This window comes from Protobothrops mucrosquamatus, unplaced genomic scaffold (assembly GCF_001527695.2).
Source record: "Protobothrops mucrosquamatus isolate PMUCROS unplaced genomic scaffold, P.Mucros_1.0 scaffold2794, whole genome shotgun sequence".
In the NCBI taxonomy this organism is placed as follows: domain Eukaryota; kingdom Metazoa; phylum Chordata; class Lepidosauria; order Squamata; family Viperidae; genus Protobothrops; species Protobothrops mucrosquamatus.
This window is the reverse complement of record NW_015388831.1, coordinates 233,489-259,109: the sequence shown is the minus strand read 5'-3', so window position 1 is coordinate 259,109 and position 25,621 is coordinate 233,489. Positions and strand designations below refer to the sequence as shown.

The window sequence follows — 25,621 nt, the reverse complement described above, 5'->3', positions numbered from 1 at the left end:
GTTGAGACTATTATGAGAACTTGGGAAGGCTGGAGAACATTCTGCCAGGAAAGAAGTTAGGATATGTACATATATTCAAGAAATGACAACACACCTATTGTGGGCTTGTAACGCAGGGATGGGAAAGAGATCCATATATTTGCGAGTGATCCTTAATGTGATATATTAAATTCAGGGTCAAATTATATATTCTCACTGGTTTTGAAAAAAGATAGCACCCATCAGTTTCTCCAAATTCCAAGCATAGCCACCAGGTCAAAAAGGCCGGTGACTACAATTTGGCTGTGAGACCCCTGAAATAGGAACGGTATAATATATAGTAACTATTTACAAAAAATGGGGGCAAAAATGCAAGTTTATAGCACAGTGGTGGTGAACCTATGGCACAGGTGCCAGATGCGGCACTCAGAGCCCTCTGTGGGCACACGTGCCGTTGCCCCAGCCTTGCCTCCCCCTGCTACCCCTTCCTCTCCAGCAGCCCCCCTGAAGGAGAGTCACCCTCGAGTATGGCCCACACGGAGCAGCGCAGCCCAAGGACATGGCAGCCAGGCAGCGTAGCAAGACTGCCCTCACACCCCATCATGTAGTTGATGCTGCAGGGCCGCAATAGCACTGCTGGGCTGCCTGGGCGATCTACGGCGGGCCCTGGAGGCGGTGAGTGGTCCTGTGGGGATAGGGGGCAGAGCAGGGGCGGGGCCAGTTTTGGGGCACTCGGTCTCTAAAAGGTTCACCATCACTGTTATAGCACATTCTGAAAAAAACGTGTTATACCTATCCCTACATTTTGAGACTGTTAGCAAACTGTTTTCACAGTACATTACTTTAAGCAAATCCATTTTTCCTACATGTACACAACTTGCTTGAAAAATATGCTGACCAGTTTGCGATTCAGCACGTCACCCAAAAATTAGCTTGTGCATGCTTTATTTCAGACTGCCTTTCTCATTTGGCAGACCTCCTTGGTAGGTGAAGAGGGTATCATAAAATTGGGTATGTTACTCTGCTGTTTTGTTTCCTTCCGTTACGTAATGTTTGGTAGAAAAAAATTGCAAGCACATTCACGCACACACATATTAATGGAATAGAGGTGAAAAGGATTAAAATATGGGCTATAGAAATACGGAACCAAAAGATTAAGTTGCTTAAGGGCCCTTTTGGACCAATCTAAAAAGGGATTAGAGGATGCCTGGATTTAAGCAAAATAATAAAAAAGATTAAGAAAAATAACTTTCACAGGATTAAAATTATCTTAAAATCTTGAGATGGCAAGCAAGGTGACTATAGTCCATTTTACACTTAATCAGACATGATTTTCTGATTGTCAGATGTGGTTTAACAAAGCTGTAATATATTTGACTATTACAGCTTCCTTAATCCCAAACCAGCATGAAAGTCATGTTGATCCCATTTCTATATCCCCGCAACCCGTATGGAACCGGACCGTGCAAGCGCTTGCCCACAGCTCCACTTTCACAAATGGTGGCCGCTCACACAAAAAGCTCCATTTGCACAAGCGGCAGGAACTTGCACTCACGCACAAAGTTTCATTTGTGCAAGCACGCATCCACTTGTGCGAATGGAGCCGTGTGTGCTTGCATGCACAGCTGCCACTGACATGGAACCATCCCCTTCCTTCTTCCCCACTCCCCCCCCAAGGTTGTGGACTGATGGGTATACACAAGTTCTTCCTTTGCCATTAAAATGACATTCGGAGACACTATCTCCTTAAAAAATGAAAATTGGCAGTTTTACTTGGGGATTTAATTAGAAAATAGTCCCATTATACACATTATTGAACGTTCATATTATACGGTTCAAAAATAAGATTTTTGCAGATATGCCCAATGAAACACACACAACTCAGCCTTAGACAAAAAAAATTATCTCAGAATAGCCATTTAATGACACTTTTAAAATATATCTCAGAGGTGAACAGGAGATTTAAAATAGCATACAAGATCTGTTTGGTAATAAATTAATGTATGCTCATAAATAGTTGATTGCGTATATACTCTGTTCATTCAAGGAACATGATGCTCCATTTAAAAGCTGTTTATTCTTCAGCTTCAGACCCTTCATCATCATGACTGATCTGGAAATAACGCAGCTCATAGGTCTCCTTGTCGGATGCTACCACTCGCAACCAGTCACGAAGATTGTGCTTCTTGAGGTACTTCTTTGTGAGATATTTAAGGTACCTTTAACCATATGAAGAAAGTGATTTAGGTACAATACTTCATTTGAGAATCTACTAATTAGAAAGCAAAAAAAAGCAGACAAGAATTTTGAGAAAGTAACCTTAGCAGTTATCTGTCGAGTTCACTCTAATTTAATCAAGCCAAACAAGAAGACTGTGAAACTGAATTCAACTGTAAACTCATTTCAAGATATCAAAAATGCACCTCTATCACCTCCAGCCCTTATTTACTTCTAACCTTGCAAGACTGTTGTGGGGATGGTTGGGAATGATACGAAGAACTTCCAAACTGCAATGCTACGTGTATAATTCCTCCCTACACTCTTCTTCCAACAAAAGAACAAGACCCAGTAGTAAGGATCTTATGCAGAAATATGGTATCAGGTAAAATGGCAAGTCCAATTGTTATAGGGTCTTTCCATTAAACTTGCTATCTAATGCAATATATTTTACAATATATTTTACAAAGTATTTAATTTAAAATTAATGATGATGCAAGGAGCTAAAGAAAAGTTGCAAGACAATATTAAAGAAAACCAACCTTTTTGAGAACTGCTTTTCAGACGTTACTGTGATTTTATTTTTAAAACGTTCAACGTGAACTACATTTCCCAGGTTTCCTGTTTTTCCATTGACTTTAATTCTCTCATTCAAGAACTGTTCCTAATTTTAAAAAATACAAAAGAGAACACTAGGGAATGGTGCCCTAGGTGTGGGTCTAGGGAAGGAACCCTAGCCAGCCAACATTTGTTATTTCCACTCACTGAATATAATTATACCATACAAGCACCTCCCCATGAAGCGTCTTTTATTAAAATTAATCCCACCCCAGAAACTTAACACAATACATGCTATATATGCAAGCTTTCTGATATCAAATTATGCAGCTATGCAATATATCTGGTAGCTAAGGGACTAAACTAGACGAAAAGTATATTTAATAACACAGAATTAAACCTAATTATCTTTTCAGGGAAAGATTTCTCACAGCCAAAATTGTTTTCCACATTTCCTTGGCTGAAATTAAATATGGCTAATTTCTTTCTCTTAAAAGAAACTGCAACCATGAAAATTGTCCACCTTCCTTAACACTTAAGCTTCACTACTATTCTACTACATAGCTCTTTAGACAGGTAAGAATTAAGAACTACTTACAAAGTTCCCCGAGTCAAATATGCCATCTTCCACAGGATGGGTGAGATCAAGGTTATACTTGAAAGCTGTTTTTTTCAGCTTGTCTTTTTGCTGAAAGAAACCCAAACAACATCCCTTAGGTTAGCATCTATTTTTATTTTGACAATTTCAAGACCTAGATATTCTGTAGGAGGGAGGGTCTTTCCTAATCTGGAATCCTGCCATGGGGCTGGATTGAGATGCACTGAAAACCAACACACAATGGATTGATCACAGGTTTTATTTAATCTCTATCCACAGCTGGCTGGGCAATTCTGGGAATTAAAGCCCACCCACCTCAAGGGGACTGAAACTGAGAAACATTCATCTATAGCAGTGTTTCTCAACCTTGACCATTTTAAGGCATGTGGACTTCAACTCCCAGAATTCCACAGCCAGCAATGCTGGCTGTGGAATTCTGGGAGTTGAAGTCCACATGCCTTAAAATGGTCAAGGTTGAGAAACACTGATCTATAGGATCATTGGGATACCTGCCCCCCCCAAAGCAACCATCATTAATCCATAGATACTTTATTTCATCACTGGCTAGGCCCCTTCCGTTTTCCCGCTCCCCAAGAAGGCCTAAGGCAGGAGTCTCCAAACTTGGCCCTTTTATGACTTGTGGACTTCAACTCCCAGAATTCCTCAGCCAGGCACGCTGGCCTAAAGGAGAGTCCTTTGCAAAGCAACCCACGCAGGAAATGGCTTAACCGCCCACTCTTGCCAGCGCAGCCTCCATCTCGGAGCAGCTTCTCCCCAGCTGTCAACGAGAGCACGAAGGACCGAGGCCACAGCACTGCCACCCCCACAAGGTTTCGAGGTCGGCCCCCTTTCCCTTGAAATAACCCGCACCGCCTCGCCAGGTCAACGACCGCTCACCGGCGCCATAGCGGCCAGGCCTTCGGATGTCGGAAAGAGCGAGCGTCCAGCACGGCCCCTCTTTTATAGCGACGTGCCTATGACGCAGTCTACGTAAGGCGTGCCGCACGCGCCCAAGGGAGACTGTGGGCGCGTCTAGAAAGCGCAGCTCCCTCCCGATTCCGGTTGGGGCGTTTCTGGTTCCCTAAGAGGCAATGCATGCCGGGTAAGAGCTCTACTCACACGTGTCGGGAGTGCCGTTTCCGGGGTTCTAAGATTTACCAATCGGCAAACTGGTGCTTCCCAAACATCTGTCTGACTGCAATGATTTCTTAACTCCACTCATTCGTTCGGTACATAATGGTTGGAGAGTTTTCTAGGATGGCCGGTTCCCAGTTGAGCGCGAATGAAAAAAATAAACGTTTGTGTCAAACAGAAGTGCAAAGACAGGAATGCAGCACTGTTTTGTAATAAACGTGCCAACGAGCCTTTTTTTTATTTTTAATTTAGAATTTTAAATAAGGGGTGCACAGCTCTTGGCGGATAGGTGCCAGCTCCGAATAGAGCCAGGAAAAAAAGCAAAACGGGGAGCAACCTTAATCCCTTTGCTCCATTCGTGGGATTTAAATAATAATAATAATAATAATAATAATAATAATAAGTTGGAAGGGACCTTGGAGGTCATCGAGTCCAACCCCCTGCCCAGGCAGGAACCCTACATCATTTCAGACAAACGGCTGCTAGGTCTCCCTGTCCTCCCCTTTGCCCCAAGTTTGCCCACATTCATGTTCATTGTGTCAAGGACACTATCTAGCTATCTCATCCTCTGCCATACCCTTCTCCTTTTGCCTTCAATCTTCCCCCATTTTCCAGTGAGTCGTCTCTTCCCATTTGGTGGCCAAATTATTTGAGCTTCAGATTCAGTATCTGTCTTTCCAAAGAACACAGTTGATTTAATAATAATAATAATAATAATAGTAAAGGGACCTTGGAGGTCATCTAGTCCAACCCCCTGCTCAGGCAGGAAACCCTATACCATTTTGGACAAATGTCTGTCCAGTCTCTTCTTAAAAACCTCCAGTGTTGGAGCATTCACCTCTTCTGGTGGCAGGTTGTTCCACTGGTTAATTGTTCTAACTGTCAGGAAGTTTCTCCTTAGTTCTAGGTTGCTTCTCTCCTTGATCAGTTTCCACCCATTGCTTCTCGTCCTGCCTTCAGGCGCCTTGGAGAATAGCTTGACTCCCTCTTCTTTGTGGCAGCCCCTGAGATATTGGAACACTGCTATCATGTCCCCCCTTGTCTTTCTCTTCGTTAAACTAGACATACCCAGTTCCAGCAACCGTTCCTTATATGTTTTAGCCTCCAGTCCCCTAATCATCTTTGTTGCTCTTCTCTGTACTCTTTCTAGCATACCTCCGAAATTTCAAGGATTGGGGGAGCCGAGCACTCGTGACATTCAATAGACAGAGTATTGATTAGCAGCATTCTTGCAGTTTTAGCACTATGCAGCACTTACCCAGTTAAAGCAGGTTTGCTAAGTTACTTTAATTTGAAAGGTCTCACAGGAAACATTCCAGTGAGTGTCCTACTTTGGCACTAAGGGAGTGAGATATTTTAGATTTGGCCAAGTGTATGTGGTTGGACCAAGTCTAGTAGAACTATAATCCTGTGGTAATGAACCTACAAGATGATTAAGCTATCTTAGTATGAGATTCTGGTTAAAAAAAATCCCCAATACCCAGGATACTGTTTTGTCTTGAGCCAAATTCACTCTTCAACAGAAAACTTATGTGAAGCCGTAGGATGAACTACTTAATGAGGTAATCAGATAATCTAATCAATTACATGATAATCAGAACTTCAGCTTGAGGGGCCTTCCCGTATAAAAATTACACATGTTAAAATCAGCAATCTGCTCATTGTAGGAGGCAATCATGCCCCATTCAAAATATATTTTTACAGAACTCAGAAAAGTTTTGCTGAAACTCATGAGGTTGGAAAGGGCTGAAAATACATTGCCAAAGACTTTGGCCACCATCTGGACATGGTCAGACAGATAGGGTACAAATGGGAGAAATTGCTGTGTCAGTTACTCATTCTAGGAGTAGGCATCCACCAAAAATATTTTCAAGTGGAGACCAACAGGACAAGGTAAAAACACTATCCCCTTCAAGATATGTAGGCATATCAAAGCTCCCAGCAATATTTTTTCTTAAACCTTAGGCATGGAGATCATTGATGTTAAATAAAAGAACTATAGCACAGAAGCATTTGCAGAAGTGCTACGAAATGAAATAGTCTCCTCTCCAATTTGTTGGAGAAGACATGACTATGGTGAACAGGAAATATAGAAGGGACAATAAAAATAGCCTTTAAGTTTAAACTTTATTTTTTGTTACTGTGACTCAAATAATTCAAACATTTTGTTAAAACAAGTCATTAAAAGCCAAGAACTCTTAAACATATGAATACTTCACTATTACAGAAATGCAGAAAAAGTACAAACCTTTCAAGTTTTGCTTTTAAAGTCAAGGGCACTCTTATATAATGAACTTTGCATACATTACTTGCCAGTAGGTATAATTGCATACTTATGGGAGCTTCCTATTGTGGCAAATACAAAACCTCCTCCCCCCCATTTAATTTAAAACAATATGACTTTTTTAATGTAACAGTCACTGAATGTGAAAGCCCAGAATTCTACAAGTACAGTACCACAATCTATCTAAACACCACAAAGATCAATGTCTCTAATTACACTGTGAAAATTTTTGATAGTAACAAACAAGAATCTTGCTCTTTACATACACACAAAAATTTAACACAGCTTATTCCGTTAAAATTCCCAGACATAGTCAGCATTCCAACATTTAAAGCTTACTGTTGTCAAACATGTCACCTAACTTACAGGGTAGATGGATCACAATGTTTGACTCCTTTAATTCAATATACTAAATTTTACTTGTGTCCTAGGCATGCTATAAATTTATGCAATACAAAACCCTGTTACAACTTTTAAGCAGCTTTGTTAAAATAATCAACTTAAGCTCTTTCACATCTTCACAAGAGCAGCCCTGAGAAGAATACACTCAAGTCATGGCTCAACTAGCAGTGGTTTCGTTGCACACAGATGCAAGACAACAAAGACATCAAGAGGTAAATTGGGGTTTTAACAAAAGAATCCCTAACATCTAAGGGAAAAAAATCTGCAGTCCAATGAACAAAAGATAATGGACCCCAAGCAAATAGCTTAGATCACAACAAACTGACAACAGGACTATTTCAGACTTAATTTTGGCCCTCAGCTTATAAGATTTTGACCCTGCTCTTGAAAATTAAATGTGATTGGTTTCAGCTGAAAAGTAAAAAAAAACAATCTAAACATGGATTCATAGAACATGATGGCCCTGAAATAGCTTAAAGAACCTGAAATATATAGCATTGTTTCAATAGCAAAGTTTATTGTAAACTTAGTGGGTTTGTAGACAATTAACCTCTACAAGAGAAATGGCTTTGCTATTAGCATATTGGAAATACTGTAGTTTTACCAGTGTCCTACATAAGATCTACCTAATAGATATTGTATTTCTTCCTGATCTACCTTATGTAATTTGTGGTTTCAGACTGCTAGGAATTAATTTGAAGTCTAAGTACCATCTTCAGGAGTAGGTACGTCTGGTAATAAATTCCTAAAAGATGATACCACTAGGGAGATACTAGCAGGACTCCTTAAAATTATGACTTCAGTATTCTCAGCTGCTCAGGCACAATAGATAACTGTTGGACAAATGATCATCACAAATGATACTAGCAAATGGAAATCCACATTTCAAACTGTGACTTCCATTCCTATTATGGATATTGACAATACAGTATTAAGGAACACTCACATGATTAAACTTTTAACAATACGCTAGAATCCTTCAGCTTCCTAGTAGCCCTAGATCTTGAAACATGTAGTAATTTACCATTATAACAAGACTGTGCTTTTTTCAAGAGTGTTTATTGCCAAATTTAAGTTGTATTGTGCCCGTTCTGCATAGATACCTGCTTAGTTAAATCTAGAGCTTATAAAGATCCAGATGCAGTTTATTTTCCTTCTACTCTAGCTGTACCGCTTAAGGGCAATTCTACTAACTTAAGCTCAAAATCCTATTTACTATTCCCCCCCAAAAAAACTGCCAATGAACTAAGCATGTTTTAAGAATCTAGTCACTAGTTCAAGTTAGTCATTTGTTACCAAAATGTAAGGCAAATTTAAGTAATTAGGTTTTCCCCAAATGCTAATCAAGCTGAAACATGATCTTGCAAGCAAAGATCATATGGATAATAGGTTGATTAGTAATTAGGCATTTGCCTACGCAGTCTAACCAATCCTTCTCAAGTAGACTTTGAATCAGATCAGTTCTAGTATAATCCAGAGGTTCATGTGTTTGACAGAGTGCGCTATCATAGTTCTTTATAAACTCTACAAGACAATCCATGGCTCAAATTCTGTTCAGTGACACAGGGTTGAAATTTAGCCTTCAGGCCATTGATACGTGCAGGTTTGCTCCAATTCCTAAAAAAAAGTTTACTTCTGCCATAAACCAAAAAAAGAGTTAAAAGCCAAATCAAATACTGTAACTCTTGAGGCATTGCCTTTTTTAAAAAACTGGAAGTGGCTGAACTCTACATTGAAAACAAAGGCCTCTAGTGAATCTCTTCCTCTCTACCCTGCTCCAACATTTGTGCACTATTAACCAGAGTATGAAAGCATCCAGCATTCTGGATGTTTACATCACAGCAAATTGTGACGAATTAAGAGCAAGCCAGCAAAACTACAGTTTGCTGCACACAGCCATCAGCATTGGCATTTTGATCACATGAGTTCCGTTGTCTCTAGCTCAGTTATGCTTCACAATTCAGTGCAAGCCACATTTTATCATGTTTAAGATTTTAAAACAAAATTACTTTCGTTTCTTTAAAATGTAAGTAAACTCAAAACTGAGTACTACCTTGGTATTGGCACTGCTATACAGTCTCATTTGAGCAAAGCATACTACTTTTGAATACCTCATGATCTAAAATGACAGTTTTGACTGCCTTGCCATTCCTGTAAGCACTTGAACTTCAGCAATTTTAATATTGCCAAACTGCTTGCAACATCAGTCAGCACTATTTTCAAACAAAGACACGAGGTTGCTAGTGAAGGTTATAGCTTTGGTGATAATCAGAACTAAAATACAAGATTTGCAGTTGCTGGTACTTTAGCAACTGTTTAATCCAGGTGGTCCTATTTGCAAGGTTTTATGGCTACAGCACATTCTTCACTCATTGCAGACATGACTGACACCTACAGAAATGGAAAAAAGAATTTTGTTAGGTTCTACAATTCCATTATATTATCATATCAATTAATACATCTATGGTAGTTTGCTATGTTATTAGTTTTGAAATTACTATTCCTACAGCTAATATTGGGCAAATCATTGGTTTCCCATAAATATAAGAAAAGCTAGGAGAGCACACTAAGCAAAAATGTGGTTTACTTATTTATGGACTATTGTATATGAATCCAAGCAGAGGAGCTTATAAACCAGGGTTTATGATTTTGTGGATGTGAATCCAGCTAATTTCGCTTTGTTCATTAACTGTGCATTGAAATGTTTTCTTAATCATGGATAATCAAAATAATGTGGAAAAACAACAATAAGGTATTTTAAGCATTCCTAGCTATAGTTAAAATTCATGTTCATTGTTAAGCACAGAGCACACATTGCCAACTTACACTTAGAACATGAAAGCAAAGACAGAAACACACCTAACTCAAACCTAACAATATTTTTGATGTTTTAATCTGTGTAGTTTTTAATGTTTTAATTATTTTTACTCGTTTTATAACTTGTAAACTGCCCAGAGTCACCTTGTGGGGAGACGAATGGCATAAAAATTTAATAAACCAATAAATAAAAAATAAATAATACACTAGATAGAAAGCACTTCCTTTGCTTTAGAGAAAAAAAACTATTATTCATGAAGGAAAAGAAAAGGTATCAGAAACGCTCCTACAGTAGTTGACGTCACTATTAAGAGAGTTAAATGGGCGCCCTTACCTGGAAATCTTCCCCTGCATTGTATTTTCCTTCTATTTCTTTGCCTAATTCACCTTCTGGGACTTTCAGATCTTCTCGAACTTCTCCACTTTCTGTCAGCAAAGAAAGGTAGCCATCCTGTATACAGATTAGCTGCAAGTATAAAACATTTTATTCAATTACATTCTTAATTAAAATGGGGAATTATAGAACCACCGCTTTGAAAATAAAACTTGTATGTTGTTCTTTTTGAGAACACCTATCCTGAAGTTATCAAAATGACCTGTGAAGTTAAAATATCCTCACAACATATTTTTCAGTATTGCCATTTCTCAAACCAATTTTTAAGCCCATATATTTTAAAGAACTAAAGTATGATTTCTATTTTCTCACAATTAATCATAGATGTCAGAAAATCTTTTTAGAAGACATTATCAGAAATGGGAAGACAAAAAGAATGTGTTCTTTATTGTTCATTTTTAAAACTATTAATGTTAATTCAAACCAAGATTTATCCAAAGGTTTTAGATTTTTAGGAATCTTGGTACCATCTGGCAATATTCTAAGATGGGTAATACCATTCCACAATTGGAGAATTTTGGAATATTCCACTTCTCCAAATAATACCAGTCTGACTGGAACAGGTGGTTTCATACACATTTACAACAGATATAAAGGACAATGCGGTAGTATTATGCCATAGATAATGCAGCATAATTTTATTATGTAATGGTAACTGGAGACTGGAAAGAAATGAAATGCTTATAATCAGCTAGAATCTAGCAAGAGGAAAACCATTTGATTACTACTACTTCCTAAACTCACATGTACAAGTAGTCCTTGACTTAAGATTCATTTAGTGACCATTCAAAATTACAACGGCACTGAAAAAAGTGACTTATGACCATTTTCACATGTATCACCGCTGCAGCATCGCCATGGCAAGAAAGGTTGTAAAACGGGATAAAATTCACTTAACAAATATCTCACTTAGCAACAGAAAATTTGGCCTCAATTATGGTCATGAGTTGAGGACTACCTGTATGTTCATGTTCTTTCTACAAACATAGGAATCATACAATCCAGAATATTATATGGCAACAACTGTAATGAGACCTTTTAGGATCCTGTAATGACAGATAATTGATACTACACAATATTAAACTGGAAAACCCCATTAAGAATAAATTGTTGCAAATCTAGGTATCCATGAATCAGTTTAAACATCACAAAGTAACAGCTGGGCAGCCTAAGTATATGGAGGTCCACAGGGTGCCCCATCTCAATTTAGACCAGGTTCCCCAAGGTGAGGCTTCCATTTTGTACACATCTAGACAGCAATGTCCAAGGAAAGCCTAGATGCAGAGACATTTACCTGATAATCATTCCTCTTGATATTTGGAACATCCATATTGTGAGTGGAAGGGCATATATCTTCATACTTTTTGCCAGTGAACACATCAATACCAACTAAATGAACCTATTTAGAAAACATTCATAATCATGTAATTAGGTTACCAAGAATATTATATTTCACATTTTCTTATATTTATTCAGATCTTCCCACATAATATCTCTTTAAAAAAGTTGAGAGGAAACAAACTAGCTATGAACATGTGTTTCAATATAGATTCTGCAGTATTATGAATATAATTAACTTTTAAAGACCTGTTTCGTTTCTAATGTTATCATTGATTAAAATGTCATAAACCTGATGTTTTGTACTATGCATATTTTAGATCTGTTTTCCCAAAAGCTCAAAACTATTAGCAGGTGTTTGCATTATACATAATAGCTGTGTTAAAGTTTTGTATGTAAGATAATGCCTAAGATTCATCAAGTATTTAAATGCAAATTCATTGCAGGGCCTTAGGCAAGACAATGGGTGGGTAAGTGGGGTAATTTATGGAGAAGCAAGTTCCCAAGATTAATTTAAATGTCAACTGTCCATCTCTTAGCTACAAACTATTTTGCTGAGGTGCAATCTATCAGAAGATTGCAAATTCCAAAGGTAACATTAATTCAAGTTACTTCTATATTCTTTATGAAACTGACTTATAAAATTAGATTCATTAATTCAATCCAGGTATGTTTCAAATCTTAGACTAATTTGTAGAAAGAAAACATGCTACAAACTGGCATTTGGATTTCTTTCACCCCTTCACTTCTTGTGCGAACAGATTCTCCCCATCATTTATTGGCATGTAAGTTCAATTATGACAAAGCACAGAAAAGACCATGTTGACTAGCAATTCTGCAGTTTCTAGCCCCAAAACATTTAGAAAGTAACAGACCATGGAGAACTGGTAAAAAAAAACACCGATATGCAGCATTAGAATATAATGCTTAGTCCAATTTGCCACTTTGGAATTCGTTCACTTTAAATATGTTCTATTTGGAGAAACAAGATCGTATGCAAATTTTATTTGATGAATTGAGTCACAATACTAGCGCACCCACCACCCAGAGTAGTCAGAATCAATTTGTAAGGACAACCAACTACAAATGCAGTTTAAGCAAAAACGAAATAGTAGCAAATTGTTAATACTCACAAGAGAGTATTTGTGCATCAAAGCAGTAAAACAGCTAAATTATACTCTGGGATTACCTTGGCATGACCATGCTTGCCAGTTTTGGAAGTTGACATTTCCACAATCTTGCAGGGACGTCCCTTCAGCACCACAAAGCCATTCTTACGGAGTGCAGAACACTGCATCGGGTAAGTGGCGGAAGCACCAGCATCTCCAGTGGTGAAGTCAACTTCATCCGCCATAGTACAAAATGAATTCTAGAAAATACTGTAATTTCCAAGAGACAGTTCTCAGCCTCTTCATAAAGATATTATTAAAATTACTACTAATGCTTTAACCTAATGCATTATCTACATAGTGTTCTGCACCAAAGGATAAGTAGGGTGTATTCCTCTCTCCTTATAGATGTTAGTCTCTATGTTTCACAAACTTTTTTTGCTCAGTAGTATATTAGGTATACTATCCTCTATAAATATCCAATTCTTCACCATTTAGATAAGAGCTTAAATTAGAATTTTATACCTTTTAAATATGCATTGTCTAGATGAGGGGGAAGAAAAGGGGAAGCTTCAGAAAGAAGTTATGATTTCAAATCAGTGTGGACTTCCAATGGGGTACCAAAGAAGAGATGCGGTCACTGTTATATAATAGCTAGGAGGACAAAGCTTTCCAACGCTCAGTAACTATTATTTGTAAGAGTATCTGATAACAATACAATTTAAGGTATCTTTCAAAGTTGCTTTTTCAGATTATATCCTCCAGGAGCCATCTATATAATTAAGAAACAAAACTATTTTGTCAAGTTATTCACAGGCCACATTTGAAATGCTTGAGAAAAGTGGAGGGAAGGAAGCAGTTGGGAAACTAATATACTAAACTTATTTCAATTAATAACGATGGCTAAATCAGACCAGATTACAATTACTGCAATGGTTTTATTGAAGGCTGGCCACAACACTAGTGTCGAATGCATTGCGATTCAGTTTTGGTCGCTTAAAGAGAGCTATTTGTCATTATAACTGTCACAAAGAAACCTGATTCATCACCCTCTAGAAGCTACAAGGGTGTGTGCTTTTGTGTACGTGGTGCAAGTAAGGCAGGCAGCAGCTGCAGCCAGATGCAAAAGAGACTGCATTTTGGCAGCAATCATTCTTGCCTGCTCCCCCCCCCCCTCCATGAATGGCAAACGCCTCCTTTTTTTTTGTGTCTTAATATCCAGGCTCAGTTCCTAAGAGGAAGCCTGAAAGACTCTTGTTGGAAGACAAGATTAAAAATGCCTGGAGAAATTAAGACAGAAGCCTTTTTTTTTTTGTGTGTCGGGAGGAATTAAACCACCAAACCTGAAATTCTGGGAAGGCCAACAAGGTGCGATCGCTGCCCTCAGGACAACTTGCGATATTTCTAACAGGCGTTTTGGGCACACCCTATGCTGGACAAACTCTTGAATTGCAGATCTTCAGCAAGAGATCTTCTATTCCGTGCGGCCGGCCTGGCGTAGTTTGATTATGTTTTAGCGGGGGTTTTGTATGGGGTACTTTTAGAACAGGCCTGTTATTTAATTTGATTTTACAACAGAAACTTGTGTATATTTATCGTGGTTTTATTATCGCCTGTTCACCGCCCTGAGTCCCGTAAGGGAGATAGGGCGGTATATAAATTCAATAAATAATAATAATAATAATAATAATAATAATAATAATAATAGGAATGAACTTCTAAATCCAAAGCTCGAAGGTGAAAAGTAGCATGTATGAGTGTTTTAATGGATGATGATGATGATGATGAATGGGAAGGAGGGGGGAAACTGACGATTCAGCAGTATCAAACTGCCTTTTCTGTCCATTCCCAAGGCCGCAGGCTATCAGAGTCTCAACTTAGAGCCGAGGTTGCCTACCCCCGCCTTTAGAGAAAGAGGTTTTTTGAAAAGCACGAGGTCGCAGCCTTCCCGGGAAAGGGGGCGAACAAGGCGGAGGCCAGAGGCGGCCCCGCACCCGGGTCGAGACCCAGGAGAGCTTCCCCCAGCAGGCGGAGTCATTCCTCGCCAGCCGTGCGAGCTACCTACCTACCTGGGTGGAGCCGCGCCCTACCCGGGCGGGACTCAAGAGGCAGCCTTCTCCGTTCCTTTCCCGGGCGAGAGAAAAGCCTCGGGGGAAGGAGAATCTCGTGGCCGCTCGGTGCCGCCGCCGCCGCCGCCGCTTCGCAGGCGAGGAAACCCGCCCTTCCTCACCCGCCAGAAAGCCAGAGAGGGCCTCCGGGCTTCACTTTCTGCCCCCCTCGGTCCCCTCATGGCTGGACTGCGAGCCGCAGGGAAGCGGGAAGGGGCCGCCAATGCGCGGCCGGCGGCCGAGAAGGGCCTCCCGCGCCCACCTCCCGCCAAAGGTCGGGCGGAAGACGGGAGGCTGCCGCACGCGCTCGCCGTCCCGCCCGCCCGCCCGCGTCAGGCCAGCACTTACCTCATGCGGCGCAGGAAAAGACTGACGGAGCGTCGCAGCAACGCACATGCGCGCACAGCAGCCGGAAAGGGAAGCGGGAAGGCGCGTGGGAGACCGGGGAGACAAGCTGCGGCGACGAAGGGCGTGTGCGGCACGTTGCTTGCGCTATCCGGAAGCCCTCAGCCCCGCCCACTCCCACGAGCATCCTTCTCCGCCATTGGCTGCGTTTAATAATGCCCTTCCCCCCCCCCCCCGCTTAGTGGAGCCGCCCGCCGGGACCTCTTCCAGTTTCTCTATCTATCGCCTCTCTTTCTCATATTTCCTAACCTACAGAGTTGAATGATGCCTACATCTGTTGCCGTCATCAGTCCGCGCCCGTATGCTTGAAACTAGCATGTCATGCTTGTCGAAGCACGTGCTCCTTGTACGGAAAGGGTTTTCAGCCGTGGGTGGGAAGAGTTACTAATGGCGGGGCCTTCGCGTCGAGTCCGGATTGGTCGGATAAGCAGCGCGCGGGGTTTATGTCCTTGCGGGGACTAATTCGAATGAGATAGGAGAGTACGAAAGATATTCTAGTTCCCTTGGTTGCACGGTGTCCATTTTCCCCCCAAATTGCATACATTGTCACTGAAACTTCCTTGTGCTGCCGCTATCGGCTTTAGCAGCGGGGTTGGGAGATCTGTTAGAACAGAGATCCCCAACCTTGGCCACTTTATGACTTGTGGACTTCAACTCCCAGAATTCCTCAGCCAGCATGGCTGGCTGAGGAATTCTGGGAGTTGAAGTCCACAAGTCATAAAGTGGCCAAGGTTGGGGATCTCTGTGTTAGAAAAGCATGGAGCAGCGGTTGGACTAGATGACCTCTCAAGTCCTTTGCACCTCCAGATTCTCGGATAAGCCTTTAGCAATTATTTCCCCTGTGATAAACACTTATTAGTGATTCCCCAAAACAAGCAATACAATAATCCGTAGTACTAAGGCGTGCAGCTAAATGTATCTCCCAGCTACACTATACTATAGAATTAATTGCTCATCAGGGCTCCGATTAGCTAATAACAAAAGTGATGAAATACTATTAAAGTCGGCGGGTGTAAAAGGACAAGAGATAGAGCATCCTCTCTTCCAAAAACCTTGAACAGCCGGGTTGGATTTGTGGACTTGTAAGGAGGGATTTTGGGTCTAAATCCAAGCTTCTTATTGGTGTATGAAGGGGAAGATGGTCAAACTCTCACTACAGGAAGGCTTTCACAAATGGGAAATTAAAATGAAGGCCCAATTTTTTCCTCTTAGAATACCACTGTAATCTGGGAAGAAAAGGTTTAATTTTGTTTATTATTTAGAGTTTTTTATCCCACCTTTATTGTTTTTATAAATAACTTGAGGCAACGAACATATCTAATATTCCTTCCTCCTATTTTCTGCATAACAATCCCGTGAGGTGTGTTGATTTGAGAGAGTAATTGGTCCAAAGTTACCCAGCCTGTCTTCATGCCTAAGGCGGGACTAGATATTAATATATATTATGGTTTGTTGCACAGTCAGCCAGATGTTCAGACTGGATCTGGCATTTTTGTCTACTTATCAAGTTCTTCCCAGGGATGTGGGATAGGCAGATGTGGATGTTTGATGGTGTTAAAGGTATTGTTGCAGGATGTAAGCTGTTCTCAGTAAAGCTGCCTTTTGCAATTGATCGATGGTCATTTTGTCAATGCTGTTGGAGTTCAAGTGGAACTCCAAATGTTTTGGAATTACATTCAAGGCACCTATTACTATTGAGACTACCTTTGCTGTCTTTTGCCACAGTCATTCTATTTCTATTTGCATTACTTTGTATGTTGTTATCTTCTTCATTTCTTTCTCTTCTACTCTCTCCAGGCACTGCTATGTCCACTATGTAGACTTTTTTTTTGTCTTTCTTAACAAATGTTAGGTTTGGGATATTATGTGGGAGGTGCAGGCAACATTCTATTTGAATGCTAATGTCCGAGAGAAAATATATTAGAAGTATTACAAGGAATCCCAAAAGTTTTACAATATCCAGAATGTATTTCAGAAGGAAAATGGAATTTCAAAGCCAGTTTACCCTAACAGAGTTCCTCCCTGCTCTCTTCGAACTTGTTGGAAGCTCTTAAGAAAGCTAGCAAGCTAGTTACCAGTCTTTCTAATAAATTAGAAATGGAGTTGGAGGAAACTGTTTAGAGATCGAATCTGATTCATTGCTCAGTGAAAGAATACAAATTAAAGCATTTCTAACAGATGGTTTTCTGGTCTCATTCTGGTCTCAAATATAGGTAATCCCCAGGTCACAAAGGCAATTGGGACTGAGATTGCTGTCACTAAGTGATATGGTTGTGAAGCATAATGTCATGTGACCAGATTGCTTGGTGATGACAATTCTGGCAGTCCCAGTTGCTATCATAACCTCAAGACATGGACAATTAGGAAGCAGTGGTAAGGAGCACAGACGTGCTGGGTGGATGGATGGGGGTTAGGCCTGATGAAGGCTGTCCTCAAAAGCAGGAAGGCCATGAGAAGGAGGGTGCCACACCACATGAGTGCAGGGAGAACAGGGCAGATTTACAGGAATGACTTGCAATTTTTCCTGCTGACAAGAAAACTTGCAAATTGCAATTGTGTGACCATGGGGTGCTGTAACCGTTGTGAGAGTTAATTGTCAAGGAACCAAATCACATCTTGTGATCGCAGGGATAGTGCAACCACCAGAGCTTTGAGGACCTGTCATAAGGATCACTATTCAGTGTTGTTGCAACTTTGAGTGGTCACTGAGCAAGTAGGTCAGTAAGGAAACACTACCCTGTACATTCAGTTATGGGCAGAACTGGCAGTGGTGACTTCACCTTGTTGTTAACAGATAACAATTTATTAAATGTATATGCCACTCAGCTCCCGGGAACTGTACATAAAATACATTTGTGCCCTCCAAATGTTCTGGATTGCAATGCCCACTCTATCCAGGCATTATGGGTAGCAGTCTGAATATTCTTAAATTTTGACTGCTATGTTTTTTTCTCTCCATCATTGCTGTAATCATGCGAGAGATAATTATTAGACTCATTTCATGGATAATGATATGAGACGGACAATACAGTCCTTTTCTACTTGGAACTGTCACTGTCACTGAGAGTTATTCTTCAATATTCTTCAATACCTATTCTTGAAACACGTTCAAGAAATTGTGATCAAGCTTAATCAGCGCCTATCAGAAATCCTTTTCTTTGGAGCAATCTACAGGTAGTCTTCTATTCACGACTACAGTTGAACCCAAAATTTATGTTGCTAAATGAGAAACGTGTTAAGTGAGTTTTGCCCCATTTTATGATTTTCCTTGTCACATCAGTTAAGTGCACTTGTTAAATTAATAAGATTGTCAAGTGAATCTGGCTTCCCCATTGACTTTGCGTGTCAGAAGGTAGCAGATCACATGACTCTGGGACACTGCAACTGCCATAAATGTGAGTCACTTGCCAAGCATCCAATTTTTATCATGTGACCATGGGGATGCTGCAACGGTGTGTAAAATGGCCATAAGTCATGTTTTTCAGTGCCGTTGTAACTTTGAACAGTCACTAAATGAACTGTCGTAAGTCAACCTGTATTTAAAAATTACAGTAGCTTAACATAGAATTTCCTCTGAAGGCCGTTTTCATTACAGGTCAGGAGTCTTTTTCAAAGTAGCTTCTCTTCAAATGAGAAATGGGCATCTAATAATTAAAATAAAAATGTTTTCTGGTTTCGTTTCTCTTCAGAACCAACCCCTAAGTTGAATAAGCCTCCGGCTGGAAATCATCAGAGAGATGGTCATGTGGAAAATGTCATCATTGTCATCATCACCATCACCATCACCATTATCTATCCACTGCAGGATGAAGGCCTCTTCCGCATGTTTCCAACCAAAACGGTCCTGAGTTTTCTTTTGCCAATTGCCTGCAATGATTGTTGATGTCATCGATCCATCTTGTTTTAGGTCTCTTTCATGGACACTTTTTATCAAGTGGAATCCATTCTATGACTGCCTTGGTTTTAGAAAGAGCCGGCATAGTCGTATTCCACTCAATATCAAGGATGCAGCTGTAGAGATGGTCAACAGTATTAAGTATCTGGGGGTGCAGATAACTAACAGTTTGAACTGGTCTCTCCACACGTCATCCTTAGTGAAGCGTGAAAACCAGCATCTGCATTTCCTGCATCGGATGAGGAGAGCACATCTTTCTCCTTCTGTCCTGGCCACTTTTTACAGAGGCACAACTGAGAGCATTTTAACAAACTGCATCACTGTCTGGTTTGGTGGCAGCAGTGCCTCAGATAGAAAGTCCATACAGAGAGTGGAAAGGACAGCCGAGAAGATCACAGGAAGCTCACTTCCTGGTATGCAGGATGCTGTTTATAAGCGCTATGTGCTTAGAGCTCAAAGCATTGTTAGAGACCCCACACACCCACTTCACAGTCTGTTTCTGTTGCTCCCCTTTGGGAGGAGGTTTCAAAGTATTTCTAGCAGGACTACCCAGTTCTGTAACAGCTCTATTCCCTATGCCATCCGTCTGGTAAACTCGCAAGATTAGTTTTTCTCGCCATGCACATGTATTCATAACCCGAACTAGACTGTTATTTCTCTGTGTCATATATGTGGGTATATGCATCATTCTGTATTTGTTTTTGTCATATTTATGTAGTGTATATTGGAGGTGGTGACCCTTTGAGAGCTGTAGGCAATGAAATTTCATTTTAATGTATGCCAACTAGTGTAGATTCAAAGTGACAATAAAGTTATTCTATTCTATTGGTCCACGTGCCATCACTTCAGTAAAACCATGCAATACATATCAGGGATATGTATCGCACGGCTTCATCCAGCAGGTGGGGCTGGTGGCCTTGAAATAACACAGAAAGGCTGTTTAGAGTTAGAAATATGCATGGTTATTGCTGAATGTGTGCAAATGGCTTAGGAAGATGTTTAATTAGGCAAGCCACTGAAGTTACAGAAAGATATCAAATGAACAGACATCTCTCATTTGGATCTCATTGCTGTTTCAGGGGAGAGTTAGTTGAATAAAGTACAGAAATTAGGTGGTAGCTATAGACAAGTGAGACCAGGTGCAACTATCTTCCTCTCTGTCTCACAGAAGGCAAACAAAGCTAGAATATTTTTTTTTTGTCCAAAACTTACAGGTTTACTTTCTCCTGAACTATTGGTCAGTTCATAATGTTTGGCAGAATTTCCAGAGCATAATAGTTTATTCTGGATTTGAAATTCCGTTTGTGCAGACTCCTAAGGAAGATATCAGCGATGAAACAATAAACAGTGACTCCTTGCTCTACTGAACTGGAGTTGAATGTTAAGAAAACAGGCAAGAATCCTTCGACTAAGCCAGGGTAGGCAACCTTGGCTCTTTTATGATTCGTGGACTTCAACTCCCAGAATTCCTGAGCCAGCCATGCTGGCTCAGGAATTCTGGGAGTTGAAGTCCACGAATCATAAAAGCCAAGGTTGTCTACCCCTGGACTAGGCTCTGCTAAAGGTACTGAATGTTTTAATTTTTATTCCTGTACTAAGCAAGGGCTTGGGGTAAATGTCTTTCAACTCTAATTCAGTTTTAACTAAGCAGCCTTCAGTAGCTCTCAAGTTTGCAGACAAGCTTTTTCATCTCCCATGAGTCTAGAAATGCTGAACTGAACTCGTTGCTTTAGGTAACTATTGGTACAATAAAAATATATTATTTCAGGGTATTTTTTTTCCCCTATGGCACTACCAGTTTCCATTCTTTTATCCCCATAATGGTGTGTGGATAAAGCATTAGGGGACCCACAACAAACAGCCCACATTGGGATTCTTTCTAATTCATTATTGAAATCCCTCTATCAACAGTTACGGTGCTTATGGGCGTGCAGCAAAATCCCTTTAACATGTCTTGTGGTAAAGATGCTGTTGCCTTAATCACCGCTGGGTAACAGGGATCAAGTGAGGGTATGGAAATGGCTTTGAACAATAGGGTGGTAATGGTGAATATTGTTATGGCAAATTCATCTAAATAGCATCTGAGGGGAAAACCTATTCACAGCCCTTCACAGCTGTGGATGGTTTTGTGAAGCTAAATTCCCATTGTGAGTCAGGTTCTTTGTTCCCTGCTGTAGTTGCTCTATTGAGCCTGATAAAGAAATCAATTTTACTTGAGCATTTAAATGGCCCATTGCTGCTGTCTAAACCAGGTTTTCTTTTAATGAATATCTATCTGTCTTCTTAGGTCTCAAGCATAATGTGATTTAGATTTTCATTTATGCTTCAGCTGCAGAACTCATTTCAGCTATTTTTCCATTTTTAAACCAACCCTGGCCTGGTGAAAGCCACTAATGTTGTGGCCACTAATATAGTGTTTTTCCAAACTTGGCAACTGTAAGATGGTGTGGACTTCAGCTCCCAGAATTCCTCAGGTAGCATGCTGGCAGAAGAATTCTGGGAACTGAAGTTCACCTATTTAAAGTTGCTGAGTTTGAAAAAAAAAACCCACTGCTTTGTACTTTTCTCTCCAGGGATGTCCTATTTGGGGTAGAAGGGAGAGGAATCAATATGGAACCCACATGGCTGAGGTTTCAAGAAGTCGTCCATGTTGCTCCACTGGAAATGGCCTTAATTTAGCAGCTAAGCATCTGATAAAACAAGCAGGCTGGAGGAGACAAGGAAATAAATATCTGTAGATATTGTGGGAAGACAGCACCCCCTCCCCCCAAGAAAGAAATATTTTGGGGAATATTAAAAAGCAGAATATTATATTTCCCAAAATGATATGGTTATAGAGAAAGAAAATCTTAAAAAGACGGAAACCAACCCCTAGAAACCCTCTTCCCAGGCAGACGCCAGGTCTGTAGAAATGCAGATTTGACAATCCTATTCAGAAATGTTGGAACCAGGAAGCTAGAAGCTGCTGAGATTAGGAAGACAAAGACCCCTAAAATCTACATACCCCACTCAAACTGTAAAGATATGACCTTTACAACATAATAGGATTAACCCACCAGGATCAGAATACAAAAAGGGCACACTCAGACTCAGGTCAAAATACATGACACAGGAAATACAAAGCCTCAAACAGGAACAATTCCAAACACAAAAGCCCAAGAAGGTATAATAACCCACCACTCCCTGCTCCATGTGGGTTAGCTTTCCCAGAGCCACATTTCTGTTTGGCTCTGCTCTTCAATAAATTACCACCTTTCTAAAGCAGTCTCCATTTGTTTATTCCCAGCTTGGACTGGACCCTGATGAAGATTTTTCTTTCTACAATATGCTGCAGTAAAAGAGCTTTTGATAATCAGAATTGATCTCAGATGGGGGAAAAAACCCTATGACTTTGTGCATACATAGATTATTATTTACCAGTTTTCCATTTGGCCTTTCCCACGCTGGACCTGCTTAGGAATACTGTACTGAAGTACCACCATCCCCAGAAAACTTAGCTGGAGGTGATGACAGATGCAGACTGAACCATTTGGGAAGCACTGATTGGAGATTTTGCTAATCAGGATCCCGATCTTTTTCATCCTGGCTCAGTTACGAGGAGGGAAGAAAGCAGCATTTTTCCATTGCAAGAAATTAAAATAACCCAACTGCAGTTACACAGATTTATAGCCACTAAAGGAAGTAGCTCTCGGGATGCTGTTGTTTTTATTTAAAGTCTGGTGAATTTATCATTATCCCTAGAGTTGTAGGGAATATTGACGGCCATTTGGAATGTGCTACTTTTTAATGAATATTTTTTGTGGGAAGATCAATATTAGTCTGTTCTGTATATACATCGTGCATTTCTGTTCAGCTGAACATTACTTACACAGAGGTTGTTTAGAGGGGGGAAAACCCATTCTAAAATCTATTTCCTATTAGTGTAGAAAGAAATGTCCCATTTTTTAAACCCTAGCAAGAATGATTCAAGTCTTCAAACAAAATTGCAAATCAAGAATGGATCTTTTAGTTTGGTTTATATTTGTGTGGTTGTGGAAAAAAAATTACATTTTGTCTATAATTTGTTGCTTTGTCATAAAGTCAATACTATTGAAGAGCTATTCCATGTGGAGACTTTTTCTGATCTTACTTGATATGTACCATGTAGAGCTAGAGCAGAAATTAATCTGATTCAGATATATTTTTGTAATGGGGATTTTGTCCCTTGCTTGCATTTTTTTTTTAAAAAATACATTCCTCTTTGGGAAGCTACAGTGTCTCCTTGATAATACATCTCCCAGCCACTGCTTTTGTTTTCAAATATATTTACATTCATTTATTTATTTGCCTTTTCTAAAAAACCACCCAAATCAATTGATGCTGCATGGTTAACAGTGAAAATGTAAAATAAACAGTGTATCAGCATCTGATCAAACCGAAGGCAACTCTTGAAAAGAAGAATGTTGTTTATAGAGATTTTTGGAATGCTAAGATTGAAGAAGTTAGATTTATTTCTGCTGTAGAATATTCCACTGTATTGGAGCAATCATGGAAAATGACTTCATTTTGGTACGTGTTCCTTTCATTTCTTGCAAGGTTAAGACCTTGAGCTATTCCTTGATGCTCTTACAAGATGAAACAATTATTATGGGTTAGACAGTTTCTGATATAACCATTCAGGGCTTTAAAAGCAATAAGCAGCATTTTGAACTGAGCCCAGAAGCTTAATAGCAGCTAGTGAAGTCAGTGGCAAGTATTATGCTCTAACTTTCTGGCTGCTACATTCTAGGTCTTTTTTACAACTGACTTATCTTTAGAATGGCTTGCAATAGTCAAGATGAATGATGATGATAATGATGATGATGACAACGACATGAGTTATTGCCAAGGCGTCCAGATCCAACATAAGCTGGACAAAAGCTTCCTTGGCCATGGCTTCCCCCTGCTACTCAAGCAGGACCTGTGAGTCCAGGAGAACCCACAGTTCAAGAATGGGTGTTTCGTAGAGAGAGCACAAGTCTATCTAAACTAAAGCCAACACTGGTAACAAAGATTTGGGAATGCCTAGATGTTTACAGACAAATAGGGCCTCCATCTCATTATGGTTTAATTTGAGGTTGTTTTTCCCTATCCAGTTAACATCCTTGTGTGAATAAAAAGAAGATGGCAAGGGAATATATTTTGGCTTATTTCCCAAAACAAGATTAGTATAATTGCCTATTAATTGAACCATTTCTAGGGTAGTCACTCATCCTACTTTACAGTAATATTTTTGAAAGGTTGTCTAATTACAGAATTTCTCCGCATTGGTGCTCCTCCTTCCAGTGGAACAATTGCATGGTCTGGATGATTCCATTTATATTTTTCATTATCGATGCAAGCTCATGTAGTTTTTGTGCCAAGGAGTGCCTTTTCTCAGTTTTGCCTCAACGAGTATATCCATACTTGGGCAGGAATAGATTAAGAATGATGATCTAGGCACCAGTAACATTGTCAGTTGTAAGTTTCTCTACATAGGATTGCTTTGGAAATGGATCTGAAAGCTGCACCTTGAACAATACCATGTTTATGTTGCTGAATCTGTGATGAACATGTTATTCATATTTTAAAGGTGTCCTTGGCTTTAAAGGTCAATTCCTTAAAGCAGCCACCCCCTTTTTCATGCATGTGCAAAAGCCTAAAAGAAAAATCAAACTGTTCCAATAGCAGAGAAGTGGCATACACACAAGATCAGAAGCGCTACTTCCAAATAATTTTTGAGGTGTGCACACTTTCTTCATTCCTCAGTAAATGGTTTCTAATCCAAAAGGCTTTCAGTATCTTCCCTTGTAGGGAACGCTCTGATAAGTTTGATTGGGGTTTTTTTTTTTGCACCTGTTCCAGCTGAACAATATCATTTCACTTTTTTAGATTTTGATATGTTCAGAGATCCAAAAGAAGTGGGGGGAGGGGGATCTATTCAGGTGAGTGTTGAGAAAGAACTGAACCAGAAGAATATCTTATTTCTGAAGCAGAGAATTCAGAACCCCCAACCCTTTTAACCCGTAGTAATTTATAAGGGAAATGAGCATACTCAGCCCCGAATCATCACAGCCTCTCTGGATCATTTATTCATTTCTTTTTCCCCAGCTATTCAGTTCTGCCACAAGAGTGGTTTCAGGCTGAAAGCAAAAATTAAAAACAGAGTGAAGTGAGGCAGAAAAACTCATAATAGCACAGAAAATCATAATGGGGTCACATGGCCCACGTTTGTTGCATTAGGACACCAGGCTCATTTTCAAGAGTAGGAAGTGCACGTTGTCAAGCATTCATCTGACACAAGAGCAAGCTCCTAAGAGCAGTAATGTTGGCACTTAGGAAAACAACATCAACGCCATGCTGACAAGAAGCTTTTCCTGAAGTCT

At 40.0% G+C, this 25,621-nt stretch overlaps 2 protein-coding genes across 2 annotated transcripts; both read right to left on the bottom strand.

Annotated features, from left to right (window-relative positions):
• Positions 1-1,883: 1,883 nt before the first annotated feature.
• On the bottom strand, positions 1,884-4,330 carry RPL22L1 (ribosomal protein L22 like 1). Its single transcript, XM_015825772.1, has 4 exons — positions 4,250-4,330; positions 3,353-3,442; positions 2,739-2,860; positions 1,884-2,198 (listed from the first exon to the last, which is right to left on the bottom strand). The coding sequence occupies exons 1-4, from the start codon at positions 4,256-4,258 to the stop codon at positions 2,054-2,056; spliced, it is 366 nt and encodes a 121-aa protein (XP_015681258.1). The 5' UTR covers positions 4,259-4,330; the 3' UTR covers positions 1,884-2,053.
• A 2,272-nt stretch (positions 4,331-6,602) lies between these two features.
• Positions 6,603-15,355, bottom strand: EIF5A2 (eukaryotic translation initiation factor 5A2). Its single transcript, XM_015825771.1, has 5 exons — positions 15,287-15,355; positions 12,911-13,100; positions 11,678-11,782; positions 10,324-10,455; positions 6,603-9,563 (listed from the first exon to the last, which is right to left on the bottom strand). Exons 2-5 carry the CDS (start codon positions 13,073-13,075, stop codon positions 9,504-9,506), a joined length of 462 nt encoding a protein of 153 aa, XP_015681257.1. The 5' UTR covers positions 13,076-13,100; positions 15,287-15,355; the 3' UTR covers positions 6,603-9,503.
• Between the last annotated feature and the right edge of the window lie 10,266 nt (positions 15,356-25,621).